This window comes from Eptesicus fuscus, chromosome 7 (genome assembly GCF_027574615.1).
Source record: "Eptesicus fuscus isolate TK198812 chromosome 7, DD_ASM_mEF_20220401, whole genome shotgun sequence".
NCBI classification, from domain to species: Eukaryota; Metazoa; Chordata; class Mammalia; order Chiroptera; family Vespertilionidae; genus Eptesicus; species Eptesicus fuscus.
In genome coordinates this window covers 105,506,868-105,529,623 of record NC_072479.1, presented here as the reverse complement: position 1 = coordinate 105,529,623, position 22,756 = coordinate 105,506,868, and the positions used below count along the sequence as shown (strand labels likewise).

At 64.4% G+C, this 22,756-nt stretch overlaps 1 protein-coding gene across 2 annotated transcripts; it reads right to left on the bottom strand.

Moving 5' to 3' along the window:
* Positions 1 to 3,168: 3,168 nt before the first annotated feature.
* On the bottom strand, positions 3,169 to 22,309 carry PARVG (parvin gamma). 2 transcript variants are annotated; one of them, XM_054718574.1, is made up of 13 exons: positions 22,020 to 22,309; positions 19,315 to 19,406; positions 16,521 to 16,585; positions 15,414 to 15,516; positions 14,384 to 14,518; positions 13,323 to 13,438; positions 12,036 to 12,091; positions 10,130 to 10,152; positions 7,914 to 7,972; positions 6,434 to 6,502; positions 5,430 to 5,531; positions 3,740 to 3,812; positions 3,169 to 3,332 (listed from the first exon to the last, which is right to left on the bottom strand). In XM_054718574.1, the coding sequence occupies exons 2-13, from the start codon at positions 19,391 to 19,393 to the stop codon at positions 3,223 to 3,225; spliced, it is 990 nt and encodes a 329-aa protein (XP_054574549.1). In that variant the 5' UTR covers positions 19,394 to 19,406; positions 22,020 to 22,309; the 3' UTR covers positions 3,169 to 3,222. The 2 variants fall into 2 exon arrangements, with proteins under 2 accessions (XP_054574549.1, XP_054574550.1); XM_054718575.1 differs by lacking the exon at positions 19,315 to 19,406.
* Between the last annotated feature and the right edge of the window lie 447 nt (positions 22,310 to 22,756).

The following is a 22,756-nucleotide window of genomic DNA, read 5'->3' as shown; positions in this document are numbered from 1 at the left end:
TTGGGGTCACCAAAGGCCAGCAGCTTCCTCCGGGGACACCCAGACCCCGCTGTCCTGCTGAGGGAAGTTCGAGGGCACGGAGCAGCCCTGGGCACTCGGGGCATCAGCAGTGCCAAGCCCAGCGCGGACCAGACAGAGGTGTCAGCCGAGCTGCCTCGGGGGGACCCCCCTGACCAGGAGGAAGCACCGGCTCAGGAAGCCCAGTCCCTCCCAGGAAGTCACAGCAGACAAAGGGCCGAGTGGGGATTTGAACCCAGACACCCCGCCCTCAACACCAGTTCCCACTGTGCTAGAGGGCGGTGGGGGGGGGGGGGGGAGTGATGGACTTGATTCGCTGTTCGGGACCCAGGCTGGGAAAGGTCAGAAAGGGGAGTCAAGGGGCTCCACTGGGAGGAAGTTGCAGCCCAGCAGGCATGGCTCAGGGGTTGAGCATTGACCTATGAACCAGGAGGTCACAGTTCGATTCCAGTCAGGGCACATGCCCAGGTTGTGGGCTTGATCCCCAGTGTGGGGCGTGCAGGAGGCAGCCGATCTATGATTCTCTCTCAGCATTGATGTGTCTATCTCTCTCCCTCTCCTGTCCTCTCTGAAATCAATAAAAATCCTATATAATAATAGAGGAATATGCAAATTGTCCGGGATGCCATAACGTCACGACCACTCAGCAGGCAGGAGGCACAGCAGGCACGGGTGGGCGGGGCCTTGCAGCGTTGAGACGGGGACGGGGGTGGGGCTGCAGGGGGGTGGGGTGAGGGTTAGGCAGGTGCACACAGAGGGAGGCCTCCGCTGCGGGCCCGCCCCCGGGGGTCCGCAGGTCTCCCCCAGCTCCGGCCTACCTCTTTGGGGCAATCCATCGAGGAGCTCCGGATGGGTGGGTGGGGCCTACCTCTTTGGGGCGATGGATTGTGGGACTCCTGCACTGTGACAGGGCACAGGCCAGGATTCCACGCCCCGCCAAGTGCACGGATTTCATGCACCAGGCCACTAGTATATTTTTAAAAAGAAGAAGTTGCAGAATGTTCCAGCCCTGGGGTCCTGAGACTCAGCTTCCCAGCACAGCCTCGCTTTACTCACACTGGTTCCGGGTGTTTCGGGCCCAAAGTTTCTAGTTTCTGCACCTGGACCAGGCACCAGCGCACGGTGGGCGGCTGGCCCATCATGTCCCACGCTCTGGGCTCAGCAAACTCGCCCTCAGGGAAGGGCGGCGACTTCCCAAGACCATGCAGCTGCGAAGAGGCCCCAGGGGCTTGGAGCGCAGGCCACCCCGAGGCCACACTGCTCCCGTGGCTACAGACGGCGAGGGAAGGAGGGCCCGGAGCTCGGGTCCTCCATTGGCTGAGCTGGTGACCTGACCCGCTGGCCTCGCTCCGTGGCCGAGGGCACTGGCCAGAGGTTAGAGCAGCGAGCCCGGAGTTGAGCACAGCTGTGACGCTGGTGTGCGGGGTGTCGGGGGGTGTGCGAGGTGTTGGGGTTCACCCCGCTGGGTGGGCTCCAGTCCCTGAGGAGTGGCTCGTGCACAGGGGTTATGTGGAGGTAAAAGCCCCCCTGTGCATCGATGCCCTACGAGGCACTGATGTGCCAGCTGACTTGAAACACTCGTGGATTAATTAGTGAATGAATTTCCACACTAATTAAGTGGTCTGCCCAGGTCACTTGGCCCGCTCTCTCTGGAGAATCATTTCTGGAACATTCCATTGTTCCTTTTCCCACCCCCCAGGCCCCCAGCGGCTGCTGCCCCAGCTCGGCCCGGAACCCAAGAACCGAGGGGCCCGGCTGCCCCTGGGCCAAACCGGCCAGTGGTGAGGGCCCGTGAGCGCTGAGGCGAGAGAGGCCGGAGGGGCCCTCTGCCCGGCTGCCCAGGGCTTACCAGGAGGAGCTGTGGGGGCAGGGCCGGGGGGAGGCGGCGGCTTGAGCTGTAACCACAGAGAGGCGGGAGGAACACGGCCTGCAGACAAGCTGTTCGCTCCCAGCTGACTTTGGTAAAAGGAAAAATATTCCTCGTGCCATCTGTTCCCAGCGCGGCGCCGGTGCGGGCCGGGGCTCCCGCAGCCCGGCAGCCAGACCCAGTTTCAGGCCCGAGACAGCTGCCCCGGGGTTATTCTGGGAAGCGGCCCAACTCCTGCGCCTCCGCCTTCGAGGCATTTCCCGTCACTCACTCGGAGCTGCACGCCCAGCCCAGCCCGCCAGCTCCGCCCGCCCCGGCCGCCCCGGCCACTGGGAGACCCGCTTCCAACTCCGCAGCCACGCCCGCTGGAGCCCGATTTCTGGGGCTGGAGGGGAGGGAGGCAGGGAGAGCCAGGGTGCTGGGTGGCAGGCGACACGGAGGGAGGGGCTCCCTGCACCCGCCTCAGTCTCCTTTGTGGGAGCCACTCCTACCCACCCCCAGGCCCCGGACCCCCCCCCCCCCCCCCCGGCGTCCACCCTATCCCCGGGCCCCTCCCTCCTCCATTCTCTCCTCAAGGATGTCCCCCTCTTTTGAGGGACAGGTGCTGGGTGGCTGGGAGGAGGGCGTCTCAGGCAGGCTGACCGCGGTCAGCGTGGAGAGGCTGCGGTGGGTCCGTGGGAAGGTCAGAACCAGCAGTGCCAGGAGGACCCAGAGCCCCCGGCGCCTCCTGGGGACAGACTGGGAGATGCTGAGCCACCACCCGCCCACCGCAAGGACATCTTCCCTCTGACGGGCATGGCTCCCGATTTCAGCCACAGGGGTGGCCTGGGCCTCGGTGCCTCGGGCAATAACTGGGTGAACTTCCCCGAGGGGCTCGGGAACGTGGGTGTGGAGTCACGTGGGGCTCCTGCCGCTGAGTGGTGATCCTGGGACCGTCACCCTGGGCGGCAGCGGCTGAGCGGGGGAGGCCGGGGCCTCTGGCCGTCAGCCCTGACACCTCAGAGCCGTGCCGCCCTCAGAGCTAGACCTCAAACCGAGTGCAGGTCACGTGGCCGGGCTCTGGCTGCCCCTGAGGGGCGGAGGGAGCGAGGCTGTGCCCGGGTCACCTCGTGTCTGTGCACGTTGAACGCCCTCCAGGACCTTGGCAGGCTCCCCAAACCCTCCCCGAAACACACGTGTTAAAATAAACCGAGCGAGGCCAAAGGTTGGCTCAAAACGGATCCACGTCTCGTGGGTTCACAGGTACTCAAGCAGATGGACACGGGGGGGGGGGGGGCGGGGGGGGGGGCCGGCCGGGGCCAGGGAAGCGGCTGAGCAGCAGCTTGGGGCAGTGACGGTCAACTCGGGGGTCCCCGGGGCCCCCTGTCCGCGCTGTCCTTCAGCTTGTGCTTGCAGAAGAGGCTGTAGAGGACCCGCAGGGTGCCCTTGCTGTCCTTGTTCACGAGGTCTGCGCCGGGAGAGCAGGGCAGCGGTCAGGCCCGGGCAGGGGGGGCCGTCCCAGGGCCGGGACCCAGGGCTGTCCTGGGACTGGGGCCTTCAGTGCTAACTCCCCAAACCCGGGCATGCCGGGCCGCCGGGCACGCTCAGCCTGAGTCCCAGGCAGGACCCACCGCACGGCCCTGCCCTCCTGCCACCCCGTCCTCCCCGGCACCCCTCTTCCGGTGCAGAGAGTCCTCAGGGTCTCACCTCTCCGGCCGCCCATCACCAGGGACTCCTCCCCCACCTCCTCTCCCCGGGACCCTCCCCCACGGGTGAAGCCACAGTGTCCCCCACAGAGCAAGCGGCTGGGGCGCACCTACAGGCCCTGCCCTTCCCCCCACGCCCCCCCCCCCCACCCCCGTGGCCGCCGCTCACCTTCGGGGCGGACAGGGTAGTCGAGCAGGCCTTCGTCCTTCAGCAGCTCCAGGGCCAGGGTGACGTTGTGCAGCTACAACGACAAGACCCCACAGACATTGGCAAACGAGGCAGCCCCAACCCAGGCCCCGGGCCCCGTGGCAGGCCCACCCTCACCCACGATGTCCAACCGCGCACCAAGGAGGCCACCTCTAGTGGGAATGCAGCCACTGAGGAGAGCGCCCCGCCCGCCGGTCAGGGGAGGCTTCCAGGCAGAGGCGACCTGGGGGAGGGGACCGAGCCAGGGGGGGAGCACCGGTCCCGCCTGGCCTCTTCTGAGGTAGCCCGGGCCCTGGGGGTGGCAGATGCCCTCAGAACCAGCTGCGTTTCATGGGCAAAGCACAGGCGAGGGAACCGAGGCTCCCAGTGGCCGCGGGGATGATCTGAGCTCACCGACGGGAAGGGCTAGAGTCAGGTCTGTCTCGCTCTGACGCCCGCGCAGGGCAGGCTGGAGGGGGCAGGGCCGCCCGGCGCAGGCCCTCCGGGCCCTGACCCCGGCTGGGCCACTGGGTGACCTGGAGCAGGGGAGCGGGTCACTAGGCCCCAGGCCTCCCCTTGTTCACCTGCCGAGTGGGGTCCCCACCCCTCCCCCGTGTCTTGATAGGGGATTCTGGGTGGGGAGCCCTGTCAGTCCCGGGCTCAGAGCAGACCCTGGGTCGGGGTCACTTCCCTTTCCACATCTAGTCTCTCCCTGGGCCTCAGGGACAGTCAGGTAGAGCCTACCCTTCCGTGTGGGCAGCAGAGAGGGGGTGGGGTGAAGTGGGACAGCGAGCCCTAAAGCTGGCTCGGAGCCTCTGTTGGCACCGTCCCCTGGTGAGGGATTGACTCTGCAGACTAAGCGCTAATCAACCTCACAGCCCCCTCTAGGCAATGTCTCTCCTGGTTTCTTCCGGTTCTACGGACCCCTCTCTCCTTCAGATCCCCGACCCACCCACAAGGAGCCCTGGAAGACTGTGCATCGCTGAGAGCACGGGGGTGTGGACTGGGGCTCCCAAAGCAGGAGCTGTGTTGGGCTGTCTTTCTGGCCCACACGGCACAGGGCTGTCACCAAGCAGGGTCTCAGGAATGAGGGGCCAGGTGCATGGTGGGCGGGTGGGTGGATGGGTGGATGGGTGGATGGGCAGGTGGGTGGATGGGTGGGTGGGTGGATGGATGGATGGATGGATGGATGGATGGATGGGCGGCTGGGTGGGTGGGTGGATGGATGGATGGATGGATGGATGGATGGATGGATGGATAGATGGATGGATGGATAGATGGATGGATGGGTGGATGGATAGCTGGGTGGGTGGGTGGATGGATGGATGGATGGATGGATGAGTGGATGGATGGATGGATGAATGGATGGATGGGCAGCTGGGTGGATGGGTGGACGGGTGGACGGATGGATGGATGGATGGATGGATGGATGGATGGATGGATGGGCAGCAGGTGAAGGGTTTAATTAATTGGGTGAATGAGTGAATGGGCAAGTCAACAGATAGGTGTGTGTGTGGGTGGGAGGGTGGGTGGATGAGAGGACACACGGGCAAACAAACATCCTCTCCACCCTTCACGTCACTGGAGGTGAGGAAGTAAAGACGGGCCGTGCCGATTGCACCGATCTGTCCACTCAGAGGCAGACCCTCAGGGAATGTCTCTGGAAACTCACCATCTCCGCAGGGGAGTTGGGCGTGAGGTAGAATTCCTTCAGGTGCAGGAAGAAGCCTTCCAGCTGTCCAATCAGCAGGAGTAAGATGACGCCATCTGCAAACTACAGAGGGGGGCACTGGGCACAGGGCCTGGGTGCTGGACACATGGCCTGGCGCTGGGGGCACATGGCCTGGGCGCTGGGCACAGGACACATGGCCTGGGCACTGGGGCACATGGCCTGGGCGCTGGGCACAGGACACGTGGCTTGGCGCTGGGGGCACATGGCCTGGGCGCTGGGGCAAAGGGCCTGGGGGTCCCACTCTCCTTTCCCAGGCCGAGCGGCCCTACCGAGGCCACACAGCCTCCCTGGGCCTCAGCTTCCCTGTCTGAGAAATGGGGCCAGCCGGCGTCCCTGACCTTGAAGCATTGCTGTAAGCGCAGCCACAGCAGGTACGGAGCGGCTGTTGGTGCCGGCACCTCGTACGTGCCGAGTAGAAGGCGCTGTTCTACGTTTCCAGGGAAAGAGCCCCTTATCGTGTTTTAAGCCTCGCACTGGCCCAGGAGCTCCAGAGGCGCAGGAGCGAACGGAGTTAACAGTAAAATTATTCCCTCGGGAGAAGGCACAGAGCCGCACACGGCTCCCTCGGCGGCCGCCGCATTAATATTCCTGCCGGTTCCGCCTGTGTGCGCAGAGATAAAGCTGCCGTCCTGGCACCAGCGTGTCATATGCTAATGCAGCCCGATGCAGCGCTTCAAAGAGACAAAACACACGTCTGCATCTTGGAGGAAAACGAAGACCTCCAGGGAAATGCCTCGCACGGGGGCCTCTCTGCAGTGCCTGGCGCGGCCTGGACTCCTTTCTGCTGGTATATCCTGGTGGTACCACCCAGACACAGGCCTTCAGAAGCCCTCTGCCCACCCGCCTCTAACCGGCCTCGCCCGTGCCGCCACTCGCCGGACACCGCCGCTGTCCCAGGGGAGAGAGACGGAGCCGGGGGGATGCGAACCCCAGAAACCACCTACCTGGGTGTCCAGGTCCTGCACGGACAGGCCCAGGCGCTCCACCTTCTGGTTGACGAAGGTCACGATGGCCTACCCAGGGAAGAGCAAGGACCCAGCCAGGGCTCAGGGCGCCACCGTCCCCCTCAGGGGACAGGAAGCCCCCCTCGACCCCACAGCACCCGGCGCACAGCAGGTGTGGACCAGGGCCCCGTTTCTTCCCCGTTGTCCCCCAGGCAGGTCCAGTGGATGGATGGGCGGCTGGGTGGGTGGGTGGGTGGATGGGTGGATGGGTGGGTGGATGGGTGGATGGGTGGATGGATGGATGGGTGGATGGGTAGATGGGTGGATGGGTGGACGGGAAGATGAGTGGGTGGATGGATGGATGGATGGAAGGATGGATGGATGGATGGATGGATGGGTGGATGGGTGGGTGGATGGGTGGATGGGTGGATGGGTGGATGGGTGGATGGGTGGATGGGTGGATGGGTGGACGGGAAGATGAGTGGATGGATGGATGGATGGATGGATGGATGGATGGATGGATGGATGGGTGGATGGGTGGATGGCTGGATGGATGGATGGGTGGATGGGTGGATGGGTGGATGGATGGATGGATGGGTGGATGGGTGGATGGGTGGACGGGAAGATGGATGGATGGATGGATGGATGGATGGATGGATGGATGGGTGGATGGGTGGACAGGAAGATGAGTGGATGGATGGATGGATGGATGGATGGATGGATGGATGGATGGCTGGGTGGATGGGTGGGTGGATGGGTGGATGGGTGGATGGATGGATGGATGGGTGGATGGGTGGATGGGTGGACGGGAAGATGAGTGGGTGGATGGATGGATGGATGGATGGATGGATGGGTGGATGGGTGGACGGGAAGATGGATGGATGGATGGATGGATGGATGGATGGATGGATGGATGGATGGATGGGTGGATGGGTGGATGGGTGGATGGGTGGATGGGTGGATGGATGGATGGATGGATGGGTGGATGGGTGGATGGATGGATGGGTGGATGGGTGGATGGGTGGATGGGTGGATGGGTGGACGGGAAGATGAGTGGATGGGTGGATGGGTGGATGGCTGGTGGATGGATGGATGGATGGATGGATGGATGGATGGATGGATGGATGGGTGGATGGGTGGGTGGATGGGTGGATGGGTGGATGGCTGGCTGGATGGGTGGATGGGTGGATGGATGGATGGGTGGATGGGTGGATGGGTGGATGGGTGGACGGGAAGATGAGTGGATGGGTGGATGGGTGGATGGCTGGATGGATGGATGGATGGATGGATGGATGGATGGATGGGTGGGTGGATGGGCGCGTGGATGGATGTAAACTTCGTTTACAGACTTGGGACCCGACCATCCCTTACCCTGTGGCACTTGGAGCCCCACCCCCCACGCTCCACAGGAAACCGTGGCCCAGGCTGGTGGGGGCGGGTGGGGGCGGGGGCCAGAGCTGCGGGGACTTGGGTCTCTCACCTCCTTCACGGCGCCCACCTTCTCGGGAGCCAGCCTGAATAGTTCATCGAAGACGTCCTCTGCAGACAGACCAGAAACTGCTGGTTACACGCTGTGACCTCTGAGCCAAACAGGGGCTTTCTCCCACCCGTTCCTCGGCGTCACCAGGCCGGGGGAGCTGGCCTTTTAGCTCAAGCTCCTGGAGTTTAAAATCGGGCCTGGGTCCCAGCCACTGCCTCCCTGGCTGAGTGGCTCAGGGGGGGTGGCCACCCCTCTCTGTGCCTTCGTTTCCGCAGCTGCAAAGTATGGCTGATCATACCTACCAGCTAGGGTCATTGCGAAGATCAAATTTGGTGGCAAAGATCGAATTTGGCGTGGTGGCTGGGCCGCCAAGTACTTCAGTAAACGTCCCTCCCTCTGCCCCGCCCCCATCCCTTCCTCTGGAAACTGCTCGTCTCCTCCAGTTCCCTGCTCCACCCACAGGCCCACGGAGCTGCCTGCTGAGCAGGGGCCAGCCCCGGACTGACACGGGCCCCCAGGTCCCTTCGTGGGCCTTGGTGGATTGGCAGAATGAGGGCGTCGAGCTCTCCCCGAGGCCTGAGCCTGCGGCGTGCACACGGCCGGCGGAGGCAGCTGAGCCACGCCCACAGGGTCTGGGGACAGAGCATCCTGGCAGCTCGGGCTCCTGGTCCAGCCTCAGACACGCGAGTCCTCAGACTGACACCCTTTGTCCACAGCCTGCATTCTCACTCTCGGCAGCTAACACAGTCCCCCAGGGAGAGGGTCCTCGGCTCTGAATACACAGGCTGAGCAGAAGAAGTGACCTTCGGATTCTGCCACTCAGCCGCTGTGTGACCCCAGGCAAGTCACTTCGCCTCTCTGTGCCTGTTGTTCCTCCGTTAGTCAGGGGAAGAGCGGCACCAGATAGCTCGTGCACACGGAAAAGCCCCGTAAGCCAAGAACCACAGTGCAGACACCGGGGTCCCTACCGGACCTTCCGGCCAGCGGCCAGGGAAGTGTCCCCGGAGGAGCCAGGAACAGAGGCAGACAAGGCCAGCCCAGCACGAATGTGCCAGAAACGGTGTGAGGAGGCCCTGCCCCTTACCGTGTGACCATCTTCATGCTGCCCCCTAACAAACACTGCTCCCTGGGCAACCCCGGTGTCCTCATGCCGCCCCCACATACACACACTCACTCTCATCCGGCCTGGCACCTCCCTCTCCTTCCTGCCCCCAGGCTGCCTCCCTCCGCCCTGTTCTAGAAGCCCCTGGCTGGTCATTATTTCTATCTCCAGGCGAGGTGCCTGCCCATACAGCCCTGTGTCCTGTACAGTGGGGAAAATGTTAGGGTGGTGGATGGATGGATGGATGGTGAATTAATAGATTGGTGGATGATGGATGGATGATGGATAAATGGGTTGGTAGATGGATGGATGGTTGGATGGATGGATGGATAGATGGATGGATGGATGGATGGATGGATTGGTGGGTGGATGGATGATGGGCGGATAGAGATGGATGGTGGATGAGTGGATTGGTGTATGGGTGGATGGATGGATTGGTAGACAGATGGGTGGGTAAGTGAATGGATGAGTAGATGAACAGCTGGCCAGTCCAGTTGCCTGAGGAATGAATGAGTGAGTGAGTGAATGAATGAATGAATGGAGGAAGGAATGGCTGGGTCAGTCAGTCAACTGGTGAGGAGCTCTGTATAAAAGCAGCAGCCACAATCACTATTAAGCACCCACTATGTGCTGAGCACATTTACAAATCCTCTTTGAACCCTCATCACCAGCCTAAGAGGTGTGTGCCATTATTAATCCCATTTTACAGATGGGGAAACTGAGGCACCGGTGGGTTGAGAGACTTTCCCAAACTCATATGACTAATAAATGGGAGATTTCGTGTGTGGGCCCAGGTCACCTGGCTCCAGAGCCCACACACTTCACAGCTCCACCCTCACCACCAATGGGGACGAAACCTCTGTCCACCCATATGAGCCAGCTCTCAGCATAAAGGCCGTGGGGTCCAGGACACAGCTGGGAGCCACAGCATGAGAAGGAACAGCAGGTCCAGGCAAGGACAGACAGAAGGAGGGACAAACGGGCCAGAAGAAAGCTCGAGGTGCACATGCAGGCCCCCAAGAGAGCGGGCCAAGAGCCGGCCCTCCGTGGCTGCGTGCCCGCTGTCACACGCACGCGATAGGAACGGACTCCCTCGCGGTCTGACAGTACTCACTTGCAGCTTGGTCCTTGTCTGCGCTAAGGGGGGATGGTAGGGGAGAAAAATGCAAAGAAATGGTTAAAAACCTTGAGACCCACAGTTTTTACGACGACGAGGCTTGGCCCTGGCAAGGTTACAAAGAAGCCGGCGTCTTTCATCCCTGGCAGCTTCGTAAGGGGCAGGGGTCTTGTTTTGGGGGTCGCTCTTTCAGTTCAGGGGAGGGAAGTGTATTATACAGACAATAAAATGCACCAATCCTCAGGGTATAGCTTACATATTTTTACGCACTTGTGCGATCCCCGCCCTCATCAGGGTATGGAACCGTCCTAGCACCCACAGTGTGCCCCCCCGCCCCCCACGCCCGCCCCCACAGATGGGACCCTGGAAGCAAAGCTCTGGGCCCCAAGTAGGCCACGCTCTGGGGAGCCAGGGGCCCCTCTGCGGGGAGCCGGGGTCGGGGGTCGGGGCAGCTGGAGCAGAGAGCCAGCTCTCAGCATAAAGGCAGAGGTGCCCCGTGGAGCCCAGGACACAGCTGGGAGCCAGAGGTGGCCCTGGCCGCGGTGTCTGAACTCACGGGGGGCAGAGAGGGGCGGTTTTAGGGTCGCGAAGGGTGAAGGAATGTGGTGTCATGGGCTCCAACGGCACCTTCCCACTCAAGGTCCCCAAATCCTTCTACCCTGGAACTCAGGCCTGGCTGGGGCAGCTCAGAGCAGCTCACGGGAGGTGGCTCGGCCTCACTGAGTCACAGGGACAAGGCTCCCTCCAGAGTTGTCCTGGGAAGGTTAAAGGGCCTCGGCCTCACTCTGCTCACAGGCTTGGGGCCCGGCCACCCCTTACCCTGCGGCACTTGAAGCCCACCCCCCACGCACCAGAGGAAACCAGGAGCCACAGACTGGAGGGGCCTCAGGATCGGGGAGCACAGGGGTGGAGGAAGGTCGCTTCACACGCATCATCTACGACCCTCACCACAGCCCCAACAGGGAGGAGCGCATCCCCACTTTTCAGAGGAGCAAGAGTCTCCGAGAGGGGAGGTGACTTGCCCAGGGTCACACAGCTCATGCGGCAGAGCCAGGGTGAAGGCCGGGTGGAGCTGACCGTCACGCCTCTGACCCGAAGAGGACTGACCGCTCTTAGCCAGGCTTTGTAGGGGCCATGGCCAGGCGCCCTGTGCAGAGCGGGCCTCCAGCAAATGTTAATGGGAAGAGAGAGCCGAGGACGCTTCTGCAAGCAGCCGCCTCTCAGACCCACCCGGAGAGCCCCCCAGGACTGGCCTCTCAGACCCCGGAGAGCCCCCCAGGACTGGCCTCTCAGACCCACCCAGAGAGCCCCCCAGGACTGGCCTCTCAGACCCACCCAGAGAGCCCCCCAGGACTGGCCTCTCAGACCCACCCAGAGAGCCCCCCAGGACTGGCAGTGGCCCTGCCTCTAGGAGGGCAGAGCTCGCTGGGCCTCCTGCTCGCCGGACAGACAACAGACTGACAGCCGGCTGAGCTGGACGCAAGGACAGAGCTCTCGCCTTGCATGCAGAAGGCGCTCCATAAGTGCTGGTGGTACGAGTGAGCGCCTGGTGCCCTTGCCTCCCTGCACCAGGAGGCCCGCGGGCTCTGCCATCGATGTCAGGGTCACTCGGCGGCAGCACCTCCCTGCCCCGTGGTGGCTTCCCAGGAGGGCTCGGGCCCCAGGGTCCTCCTGGCCCGTGGCTGAGGGTGACCTTGTGGCTGAGGGCCAGGGCCCTCTGATCCCAGCTCTGCCTGCTTGCTGGTGGCAGAGAGGGTGAAGGGAGCTGGAGGAGGCGGGCATGTCTGGGAGGACCAGCGAGACGGAGGGGCCCCTGGGGTCCCCACAGGCCTGAGGGGACAGGCAGAGTGTGAGGGCCCCTCCAATCCCACCAAACCCCGGCCCGGCCCTGCTCCTCCCTCACCTGCTCGCGGTGAGCTGCTCCACTGACTTCTCCGACTTCAGGCCGCTCTTGGTGCTCTGAGAACGGAGAGGGAGGGATGCGTCACCCGGCGAACGCAGGGGCCCAGGCCTGGGGCTCGGTCTAAAGGCCAAAGCAGCCCCGAGGAGCCCCAGTCCTCCTCAGGGTGGCCTCCTGGCCTCATCACTTGGTCCCCTAATAGTCCTTCCCATGAGCCTGAGACCCATGAGGACTAGGACCGAGTCGGCCTCGTGCCCCAGGAACCCCAGAGCCTCACCAGTGCCTGGCTCACAGAGGTCAGTAACGAATGAATGGTGAGTGGGTGGATGAATGACTGGATGGATGGATGGGTGGATGAATGGATGGGTGGATAGATGAATGGATGGGTGGATGGGTGGATGGGTGGGTGGATGGATGAATGGATGGGTGGATGGGTGGGATGGATGGATGGATGGATAAATGGGTAAATGGATAGATGGATGGATGGGTGGGTGGATGGGTGAGTCGATGGATGGATGGGTGGGTCAATGGATGGATGGGTGGGTGGATGGGTGGATGGATGGATGGATGGATGGATGGATGGATGGATGAATGGATGGATGGATGGGTAAATGGATGGATGGATGGATGGGTCGATGGATGGATGGGTGGGTGGATAAGTGAATGAGTGAGGAAATGGAGTCCCTCTGGTTTATATAAGAAGTATAAACAAAAGCCATGGAACTGCTCAGGGGATAATTTTAATTAATGGTTTTGAGAAAGTAAGAGTAAGTCACCTGAGTTAGGCTGGGCGTGGCCTACTCTGTTGGGTCAAGTTAAAGGTGAGCCCCAGGATGGGACGCCCACTCCTCACGGGTACCCAGAGGCTCAGGTATAAGGAACAGCAGTCAGGGCCCCCACTGTGGTGCTGAGTCTGAGAGAGTACCCCTTGGGGTGGAGAAAACCCGGGCATCGTCCTAGCCATCGGCTAGGGAGTGAGAGACAGCACCCAGGACAGAGGTGTGACTCCGTGGTGGGACATGGCTGCCCTCAGCAGGACCTTATAACTCCCAGGCAGGGCCCAACCTCCGGTGGCCTCGCTGGGTCCCTGCTGCTCTGCGGGACTCTCAGCCTCTCCCACCCACAGCTTGAGCCCCGCCCCCACCGCTGTCCGGGCTGGATCTCCCATTTCTCATGCCTCCCCAGAGCCCACTGGGCTCGGCCCCGCCCCCTGCAGCATCCAACAATCCAGGGCACGAACGTGGACCCAAGCCGCTCGCCCCGTGCGATGGAGCCCAGGCCCAGCCTCACCTCCATGGTGATCACCTCCACCTGCACGTCGGGCGGGAGGGGCAGGCCGGGCTGGAAGCGCTGGGCCAGAGCCAGGAGGAGGTGCAAGGTGGCCAGCAGGTCCTTGTTAAAGATGGCTGGGGGGAGGGACACAGGTCAGCGCTGGGCCACAATGCCGGGGCCCCGTGGGGTCTCCTTATCCTCACAACAACCCCCTGTCCCAGGGTGGACCCCCGAGACTGTGTCCACCCTGGGAAGCAGAGGCCTGGAGATGCATTCAGATCTAAGAACAGTCACACTCGGCCTCAGGCATTCCGCCTCTGCGAACACGGCCCAGGGCACCGCCCGCCGGGGGGCCGGGGTTACACACGGATGTTCTCTGACGCGCTGTCTGCACCTGAAACCAGCCACGTGGCCTGCCCTGGCGTAGGACACCAGTTGGACAAATCGTTGGGTTTAAACTGAATGTGGCCTCAGTCGGGGCAACATCAACATCATAAACACCAGCTGCTGAGCGTAAGGCAGGAAGCAAAGCGGTGAAGGCAGTGGCGTGCGGCCCGACACAAAGCGGGTTTGCAAACGGTGACATCATTGCCGCCCAACCTCCCTATTTCCTTTCAGCCTCAGTTTTCTCATCTGGGAAGTGGGGAGAATGCAGAGCTTGGAACGGCAGGACGTTCATAGCAAGCTGTGACCGAGGAGGGCAGACTCGGTGCTTTGCAGGCGCCGCAGATACAATAGAAATAAGCTCATAGGATGGGCTGCCGTGCCCCCCGACAGGGCAGAGGGGTGCGTCACGGCACTGGAACTGTCCGCAGTGGCTGCGTTGTGCCAGGCTGTGTGTACCGTCCTCTGCCGGGTTTCCCTGCAGCGACACCTCGGGGACGGGAGGGCTGTTTGCTCCCCAGCTGACCGTGCCTTTGGGCCCACTTTGCACCTGCCTGAGGCTTCTGCCTCCTTCCAAGCCCCAGGTTGTGCCCAGACCTGAGGCGAGCTGCGCCCGGTGGGTGAGAGAAACTGTCCCCATGCAAAGGGACCAGGCTCCGGGCCGCCCCAGACACCAGCCCGGCGCACCCGCGTACCGTCCACGCTCCACGTGGGCTGCTCCACCTGCAGGCAGCGGTTGGTGGCCTCCAGGACTGCCTCGAGCTTGCGCCTCTGGTTCATCGCAGTCAAGGCGATCTCCTCCACCTCCAGCTTGGTCCCCGCCAGCCTCTCTGAGTTTGGGAGCAGGCAGGGTAGGGCAGGAGAGGGGGGAGGAAGGAGGGGGTGAAAAAAATGTGTGGGCTCCTGCAGGGGGACCCACAGCCAGCGTGCTTCCTCCAGGAGACTGAGCCAGGCCAGCATCCAGGTAGTAAGAGCGCCGGCCCCTCAGCAGTGGGGCAGGCGGGCGGTGGGGCTGAGCAAGCCCCGCCCCTCACCAGGACCCCTGCTGTGCCCACCCCTGCCCCACCCCCACTCTCTGTGACCATTTTTGCAGGGCAGTGTGGCCAGCGGTTAAAGCCCCCTCCCCTGCTTTCTTCACTGTGAGACCTCGGACAAGTTACCAGGCCCGCAGCCCTCAGTGTGCTCATCTGTGAAGTGGGATAGCAGCAGCACGGAGCTGTTCTGGGGCCTGGCCACGCCTGCTCCACGGTCCGTGCTCAGGAAGCCGCGGGGAGGCTGGGGATGTGCTAGCGCCCTTTGAAAGGTGCTGCGCCGGCCCCAGGCCGACCCAGGACCAGATCAGACCCGCCCGCCCCGCAGGGCCTCCCAGCTTAGTGCAGAGACAGACCTCAGACCAGGCCGAGCTCCCACCAGGGAGGGTGAGGGGGTGGGGAAGGCCCGAGGGCCCGGAGGCAGCCGTGAGGGGGCTTTCTGGGCTGAGAAAGGAGCACCGGCGGGCGGGCGGGCGGGGAGCAGCACCCTCCATGCCTGCTTCCCTCACAGCGGGAGCCCGGCGGGCCGTCAGTGGGTCTGCTACCCCGTGGCCCACTCACAGCAAGCGCTCCATACACGCTCGCGAGGCAGGTGCAGGTGGGAGAGTCCCAGGCTTAGAGTTCAGCCGGGTGGGAGGGTAAGGACGGGTGAGGAGCCCACCTGCAGGGGGCAGGTTGGGGGGCAGCCACTCACGGAAAAGGTGGTGCAGGATGAGCCCGTCGAACATGTCCTCCTCCAGGCTCCGGACCACGATGTGCTCGGGGAGGAGCTCGGCGTTGATCCACTCCATCAGCACCTGCCGGGCCCAGAGGACGGCTGACCCAGGCCACGTCTCACCCGGCCCCTCATCCCGGAGGGCCCCTCCCACCTGCCAACTCCCACCCATCCTTCAAAGCCAGCTCAAACATCACCTCCTCCAGGAAGCCCTCCCTGCTCTCCCAGACTGAGTTAGGGGCCTGGTCTCGGCTCCCGAAAACCCTCTGCCTCTCTCCACCACAGACCCGGCCCTGGGAGGCTGTGGTTTGTCCAGGGTAAGGGGCTGCTGGTGTCCCGTCCCAAACCCTAAACTTGACCGAGTGCTGCATAAAGCCTGCCCCCTCTGCAGCTCTGCCTGTGCTCCAGGGGCCAGATGCAGCAGAGAATTACTGCCCGGTCTCTTTAAGGGAGCAGCCCCGAGCTAACCGGGACTGGTGTATGAACCAGGCTTTCCCGAAGGGACCATGCGGGGCCCTCTGTGTCCCAGGGCCCGACAGTGGGAGAGGTGGGTGGAGGGAGCGAGAACGGAGGGAGGGAGAGGAGGGTGGACGCGGGGCCAGAGTCTCTGGGAGCGGAAGGTGGTGCAGCCAGGAAGCCCCTTGGAGGAGGCGGGAGAAAGGCCCCGTGGAGACCAGGGGGAGGTGGAGGCCTGAGGACAGGCTGTGGACGGGAGACACCTGTCCCACCCCTCACAGCGGCCGTGGCCTGGGCCGCCCAGGGCGTGCCGGAGCACGGGCTTCGGGCTGAGGCCCGGGTCAGACCCCGGCCCTGTCACCGCCAGCCCCGCGCCCCCGACAGGCCAGGCCATCTCTCTGAGCACTGCTGTGCCCTCCCTGGGGTGCAGGGAGCAGCAGGTCCCTCTCAATCTGTTGTGAGGCTTGCTGCGAGCGTGTTAGAAAGGTATACAGTCAGTGCTCAATCAATGCTCCTTCATGCAGCCACGCAACAGGTGCCCGGGGCCTGCGGAGTCGCCACCTGCTAGCCTGAGGTCAGGGCGGCGGAAGGCTGCCTCCGGAGAAGTCAGGGTGGGAGAAGCTGCCTCACCTTCTGCAGCTCTGCGAATTTGGGGTTCTCCCGGGACGCGGGGGGCAGGAATTTCTTCTTTTCCCCTGGAAGCAGAGGCGAGCATGACGCGCGTCTGGGGACGCGGCGGGGCCCTGGTCTCCTGGAGAGCTGTCACCTTGGCCGCAAGGGGGATTTGGTCTTGCTGCTTCACACACACACTGCACACGCATGCACACACACAAACACAAATGTACTCACACACAGTCACCCCCACACACAGATGCACAGGCACATACACAGTCACACACACAGACACACTTGCACATACACACAGACACATACTCTCAGATGCACAGGCACCTACAGACACACAGACACACAGTCACATGCATCAACACACACTTGCACACATATGCACACACAGACACACACTCTCAGGTGCACAGGCATATGCACTCACACATATAGATACACACACTTGCACACACAGATACACAGACACATACCTGCACACACAGACACACAGTCACAGACACATGTGTACACCAGCTACACACACACAGAAAGAGACGCCCCCTGAGCACCCAACACCCCAAGTGGCGGGTTTTCACACAAGCCCGGTCCCCACCGCTTCCTTTGCCGGCTGTTTCCCCACCTCCCCCTCCACCCCCCTCAGCTCTCCCCAGAGTGGCCTGTGAGCGCCGGCCCGTTCCCGTGCTGACGTTTTGGGAGCACGCACAACGACTGCTTGTCTCTGGAGCCCGTCTCCTCTGACGTCTGCCTGTCTCCCTGGTGTGGACACGGGCCACCTGCCCACTCTCTGAGCCCCGGACCCTGGTCCGCAGCTTCCCCACATTCTAGACTCACGGGACGTACAGGGTGTCAGGGCTGCAGGGACCCCAGAGGTCAGCTAGCCTAATGGACACGGGGAGACTGAGTCACCAGGCGGGGACGGCCTCACCCACGTCAACTAAGTGCCTCTCCTGAGTCTTCACGTGCCCCGGCCAAGACGTCCCAGCTGCTCTGAAGCCCCGCGACTACCTCCCAGCCCGCGTCTCCTGAGGACGGGGCCCCTGTGCGGGCGCCGGGCGGGTCTCAGCAAACACCGGATGGGCAGCCAGCGAGAGCGACCGATGAATGGCTGCGGTGACGCAGTTCCGGTCTGTCCATCCCGGTCCCTCCATCCGGTCCCTCCATCCGGTCCCTCCATCCCAGTCCCTCCATCCTGGTCCGTCCATCCCAGTCCCTCCATCCTGGTCCCTCCGGGCCACCTGGTCCCTCCATCCCGGTCCCTCCATCCCAGTCCCTCCATCCCGGTCCCTCCATCCCAGTCCCTCCATCCTGGTCCCTCTGGGCCACCTGGTCCCTCCATCCCGGTCCCTCCATCCCAGTCCCTCCATCCTGGTCCGTCCATCCCAGTCCCTCCATCCTGGTCCCTCCGGGCCACCTGGTCCCTCCATCCCGGTCCCTCCATCCGGTCCCTCCATCCTGGTCCGTCCATCCCAGTCCCTCCATCCCGGTCCCTCCATCCCGGTCCCTCCATCCCGGTCCCTCCATCCGGTCCCTCCATCCCGGTCCCTCCATCCCGGTCCCTCCATCCCGGTCCGTCCATCCGGTCCGTCCATCCCGGTCCCTCCATCCGGTCCGTCCATCCGGTCCCTCCATCCCAGTCCCTCCATCCTGGTCCCTCTGGGCCACCTGGTCCCTCCATCCCGGTCCCTCCATCCCAGTCCCTCCATCCTGGTCCGTCCATCCCAGTCCCTCCATCCCGGTCCCTCCATCCCGGTCCCTCCATCCCGGTCCCTCCGGGCCACCTGGTCCCGCCCTGCTGTCCCTGTCTCTAAATCAGCCATAAGACAAAACCAAATAGTTTTCTAACCACGGAGTCTGCGCCCTGAGAGCAGCCTTCCTGGTGGCGTCCAGTCCTGAACCAGCGGTAAACAGACAGCCCGGCCATGCACGGAGCCGGCCCAGACCCTGGCCCCGGCCCCGGTCCCGGTCACTCGCCCAGGGCTCCGGGTCCCCACGCGTGTTTAAAGGCTGGACTCACAGGGCCCGGTAAAGCCAGATTCTGCTCTCTCACGTTACCATGTCACCTGTTTCTCTGTCGTTATAATGGTGCTTATATGACACGAGTTCCAGGGAGCCCGCGCGCGCCCTGGCCTGGGGACTCCGGGGGCCTCTCGGGGTGTTTGCGGTCACAGGGAGACGCCAGGGCAGTGACGTCAAGGCCACAAACACCCCACACTCAGAACACAGACATGCTGATGGGGCCCACACTCGCCGAGTGGCTCCTAGCCTACCCCCCACCCCACCCTCGCCCTAAAGAGACCCAGCCCCACCCCGAGATGTCAGATCTGCGCAGACTCCGCCTGGACCGCCTGGTGGGTGTGCAGCCTGAGTCCTGAGCCGCCCTCCTCGGGCTCAGCTTCCTCACGGGGTTCCCCTCCGTGTCCCCACGTACACAGAGGAGGTAAGCGCACCTCCCCTCAGAGCCACGAAGGAGATGCTGTACACAGAGGTGCTTAGCACGGCACAGCACACAGTAGGCACGCGTGGCAAGTAGCACCCTCCTCCTCACCGTCACCATTAGCTCATGGATGTGCGGCTGTGAGGGGCAGGGGAAGGATGTGCGGCTGTGAAGGGCAGGGGCATAGCTGCGGAAGGTTCCAGAAGCGGGCGGGGTGTTCCTAACAGAACGGGGCCCAGTGACAAGCTGTACGAAGGCATGTTCCCAGGCGCAGCCCATTTGGCTCTGGGATGCAGACCCCACGTCACCCCCCCACCCCCACCCCACCCCGCCCGGACCCCCAGCCCCGCCAGGTCCCGGCACCTTGTGGGAGCTCCTCCTCCGGCGGCGGGCCCGCCTGCCTGGGCGCCTGCAGCAGGTTGTAGAGGGGCTCGGGATCCATCCTCCCGCCAGCCCTGGGGGCAGGGGACAGGGCGTCACCGTCCACAAGGCCCAACCCTCTGTGTCCCTTCTCCCAGCCGGGAGGTGCGGGGACAGGGTGGGGGCGGCTCTGGGTGGGTGAGCCATTGCTGTCTAGGCAGCGGGCAGGGCCCTGACAGAGGCCGCACACAGCGCTCTCGGATGCTGGGTGGAGCAGGGCACAGGGCCGGGGGCACAGGACCGGGGGCACAGGGTGAGGGCATAGGGCCGGGGGCACAGGGTGAGGGCACGGGGCTGAGGGCACAGGGTGAGGGCACAGGCGGAGGGCACGGGGTGAGGGCACAGGGTGAGGGCACGGGGTGAGGGCACAGGGTGAGGGCACAGGGCCGGGGGCACAGGGTGAGGGCACGGGGCTGGGGGCACAGGGTGAGGGCACAGGCTGAGGGCATGGGGTGAGGGCACAGGGTGAGGGCACAGGGTGAGGGCACAGGCTGAGGGCATGGGGTGAGGGCACTGGGTGAGGGCACAGGGCTGAGGGCACAGGGTGAGGGCACAGGGTGAGGGCACGGGGCTGGGGGCACAGGGTGAGGGCACAGGGTGAGGGCACAGGGCTGGGGGCACAGGGCTGAGGGCACAGGGCTGGGGGCACAGGGCTGAGGGCACAGAGCTGGGGGGCACAGGGTGAGGGCACAGGGCTGAGGGCACAGGCTGAGGGCACAGGCTGAGGGCACAGAGTGAGGACACAGGGTGAGGGTACAGGGTGAGGGCACAGGGTGAGGGCACAGGGTGAGGGCACAGAGTGAGGACACGGGGTGAGGGCACAGGGTGAGGGCACAGAGTGAGGGCACAGGGTGAGGGCACAGGGTGAGGGCACAGGGTGAGGGCACAGGGTGAGGGCACGGGGTGAGGGCACGGGGTGAGGGCACAGGGTGAGGGCACAGGGTGAGGGCACAGGGTGAGGGCACAGGGTGAGGGCACAGGGTGAGGGCACAGAGTGAGGGCACAGGGTGAGGGCACAGGGTGAGGGCACAGGGTGAGGGCACGGGGTGAGGGCACAGGGTGAGGGTACAGGGTGAGGGCACGGGGTGAGGGCACGGGGTGAGGGCACAGGGTGAGGGCACAGGGTGAGGGCACAGAGTGAGGGCACAGGGTGAGGGCACAGGGTGAGGGCACAGGGTGAGGGCACGGGGTGAGGGCACAGGCTCCACAGGGAACGGCCATCCTCAGTCGGGCACAGAGTGGCCAGCCCACCAGGTTCCTGTAGCACAGAAAGCCCCACACACATACCCCACTGCACCCCACAGTCAGGACAAGGGGCTGGCCACTCCTCAGACTCCTCCCATCCCAAACCCTGAGCTCAAGGGGAATCGGGGCCCGTGGGGCTGTGGGGTGGCTGGGTGAGCACGATGGGTGTTATCTCCACGCCCTGAGCTCCGGGGGCGGGGGGGGGGGGGGGGGCCCTGAGCCTGTCAGCTGGGCTCAGAGCACCTCCAGCCTTTGAGTGCGGGCACCGGAGCTGGGGGGCCACTGTCCCCTGGACTGGTCCCCGCTCCCTGGGGCTTGGCTCCCTGGCCCGGCCTGGCCCCCACTCCTGAACAGGGCTCTCTGCAGGGGGGTGTCTCCGGGTGGTTTGGGGGCCTCACGCTCCTCAGCATGGGAAAGGCCGGCACCCACAGCGTGTACAGGAACTCATTGTGGGAGGACCCAGCTCGCCACCCCCCCCCCCCCCACCCCGCCGCCCCGCGACGAACCAGGCCTCCTTCCTGTTCCCCTGGCGACTTCCTCTCCTGCTCGCGGGCAGCCGTGCCTCCGCGTTCCTCTCTGCAGCCCCTGGCCCTCCCCCGCGGTGCCAGCCCTAACGGACGCCTGGGCCCGGGTGTCCGCCGCATAAACCCTCTGGGGCAGCTCCAGCCCCGTGGCAGAGCCTCCACGGGCCGGAGCCCCTCTTCACACGGGCAGCCAGCCTGGGCACGCAGGCCCGTCCTGCCCTGAAGTGGGGGAGGGGGGCGGGGGGCCCAGCCGCCGGGCTCCCTGAGTCCCCGAGCCTCCTCCTGGACACTGGGGTTCAGTGAAGGCTGTGTCCAGAGAAGAGGACGGGGCCTGGCCTGGGCGTCACGAAGCCTCGGTTCCCGGCCGGCTCCTCCTCACTCTGGCTGTGTGACTTCGGGCCGACCCCCTGCCCTCTCTGGTCCTGCCGCTTCTTAACACAGAGGGCTGGACTTCACTCTGGCCAAGGCACTGAGTGGACACGGATCCGGGAGCCGCCTCGAGCCATCAGCAGCCCGGGCAGGCCCTTCTCGGCCCCAGGCCTCAGTTCCTCCCTCTGACGACTGGGGGTGGCCTTTCTGTGTCGGATGAAGCTCAGGGGAGATGACGCGGAGCCGGAATCTGCTCACCTGGCTCCACAGAGGCAGGCCGGGCCCCTCTGTCTGCCTGGGCCTCGGGGCAGCAGCGGCCGCCTCTCAGCACGGGGACGGGGGGGCAGGAGCTCTGGGGACACTGGCCCAGCCCCCTCAGCTCAGACTGCGCCCTCTGCCCTCAGAGCCCTCCCCGTCTGAGCTTGGCCTCGCAAGCCTGCGGACAGACAGACAGACAGACGGCCCCAGCCGCCCAGGCCTCCCTCCGGCGGGGCTGCCAGGAGGACTCACCTGGCTGCTTCCTCCACGTGAGGAAGTGAGGGTCACGGAGCTCCAATGGTGGCCCCGTCTCCCCCAGAAGCTAGTTCCGGTCCCCGGTCAGAGGGGCTGCGGGGCCCCGGAGGCAGGCGCCAGCCCTGACTCCCTCCGCGGGGGGCCGGCCGGACCGAGGGGCCTGCAGGCTGCTCCCCCCGCCTCGGAGGCCGGTGGCTGCCAGGAGATGCCACCAGTCCCGCCAGAAAGCTCTGCCCCGGCCCGACGGGCCACACCTCCCGGCCCCGATGCCTCGCAGGCAACTCGAGTTTAAAGTTTCGACTTCCTCTCCCGCCCCGCCCGCTGCACAAACCCGGCCGGTTCCTCCCCGGGTTTCTGGTCTCCACACGGCAGCACCGGCCACCCGCCACCGAGGCCACAGGGGCAGGTCGGCTTCCCCCAGGCCCCCACCCCCCCGGCCAGGCCCCCTCCCTCTCGCCTGGACCACACAGAGCCTCCTGCTGACCCCACCCTGGCGGCCGGCTTCTCCCACTCCAGCCCGCCCCTGGTTCGCCCACAGCAACCAGAGGCCCCGTTCCACACCCCACTCGCTCAGCCCATCCTTGGTGCCCCGTCGCTCTTAAAAATGAAATCCAGTCGCACAGCCCAGCCCCTTCGTCGCCATGTGACCTGTCGCTCCATCTCCTGACCCCTCCCGCCCTCACGCCACCCTCCCCCCCCCCCCACAGCCACACTGACACCTTTCTGTTCCTTCC

Bases quoted from the DNA above. Each gene is read 5' to 3' on its own strand.
- PARVG (XM_054718574.1), bottom strand. From the start codon at position 19,393: ATGGATCCCGAGCCCCTCTACAACCTGCTGCAGGCGCCCAGGCAGGCG. The intron at 15,517-16,520 runs GTGAGGCAGCTT...TGGGCCCGGCAG, and splicing joins AATTCGCAGAGCTGCAGAAG to GTGCTGATGGAGTGGATCAA. The intron at 12,092-13,322 runs GTGAGGCTGGGC...CTCCGTTCTCAG, and splicing joins TGGAGGTGATCACCATGGAG to AGCACCAAGAGCGGCCTGAA.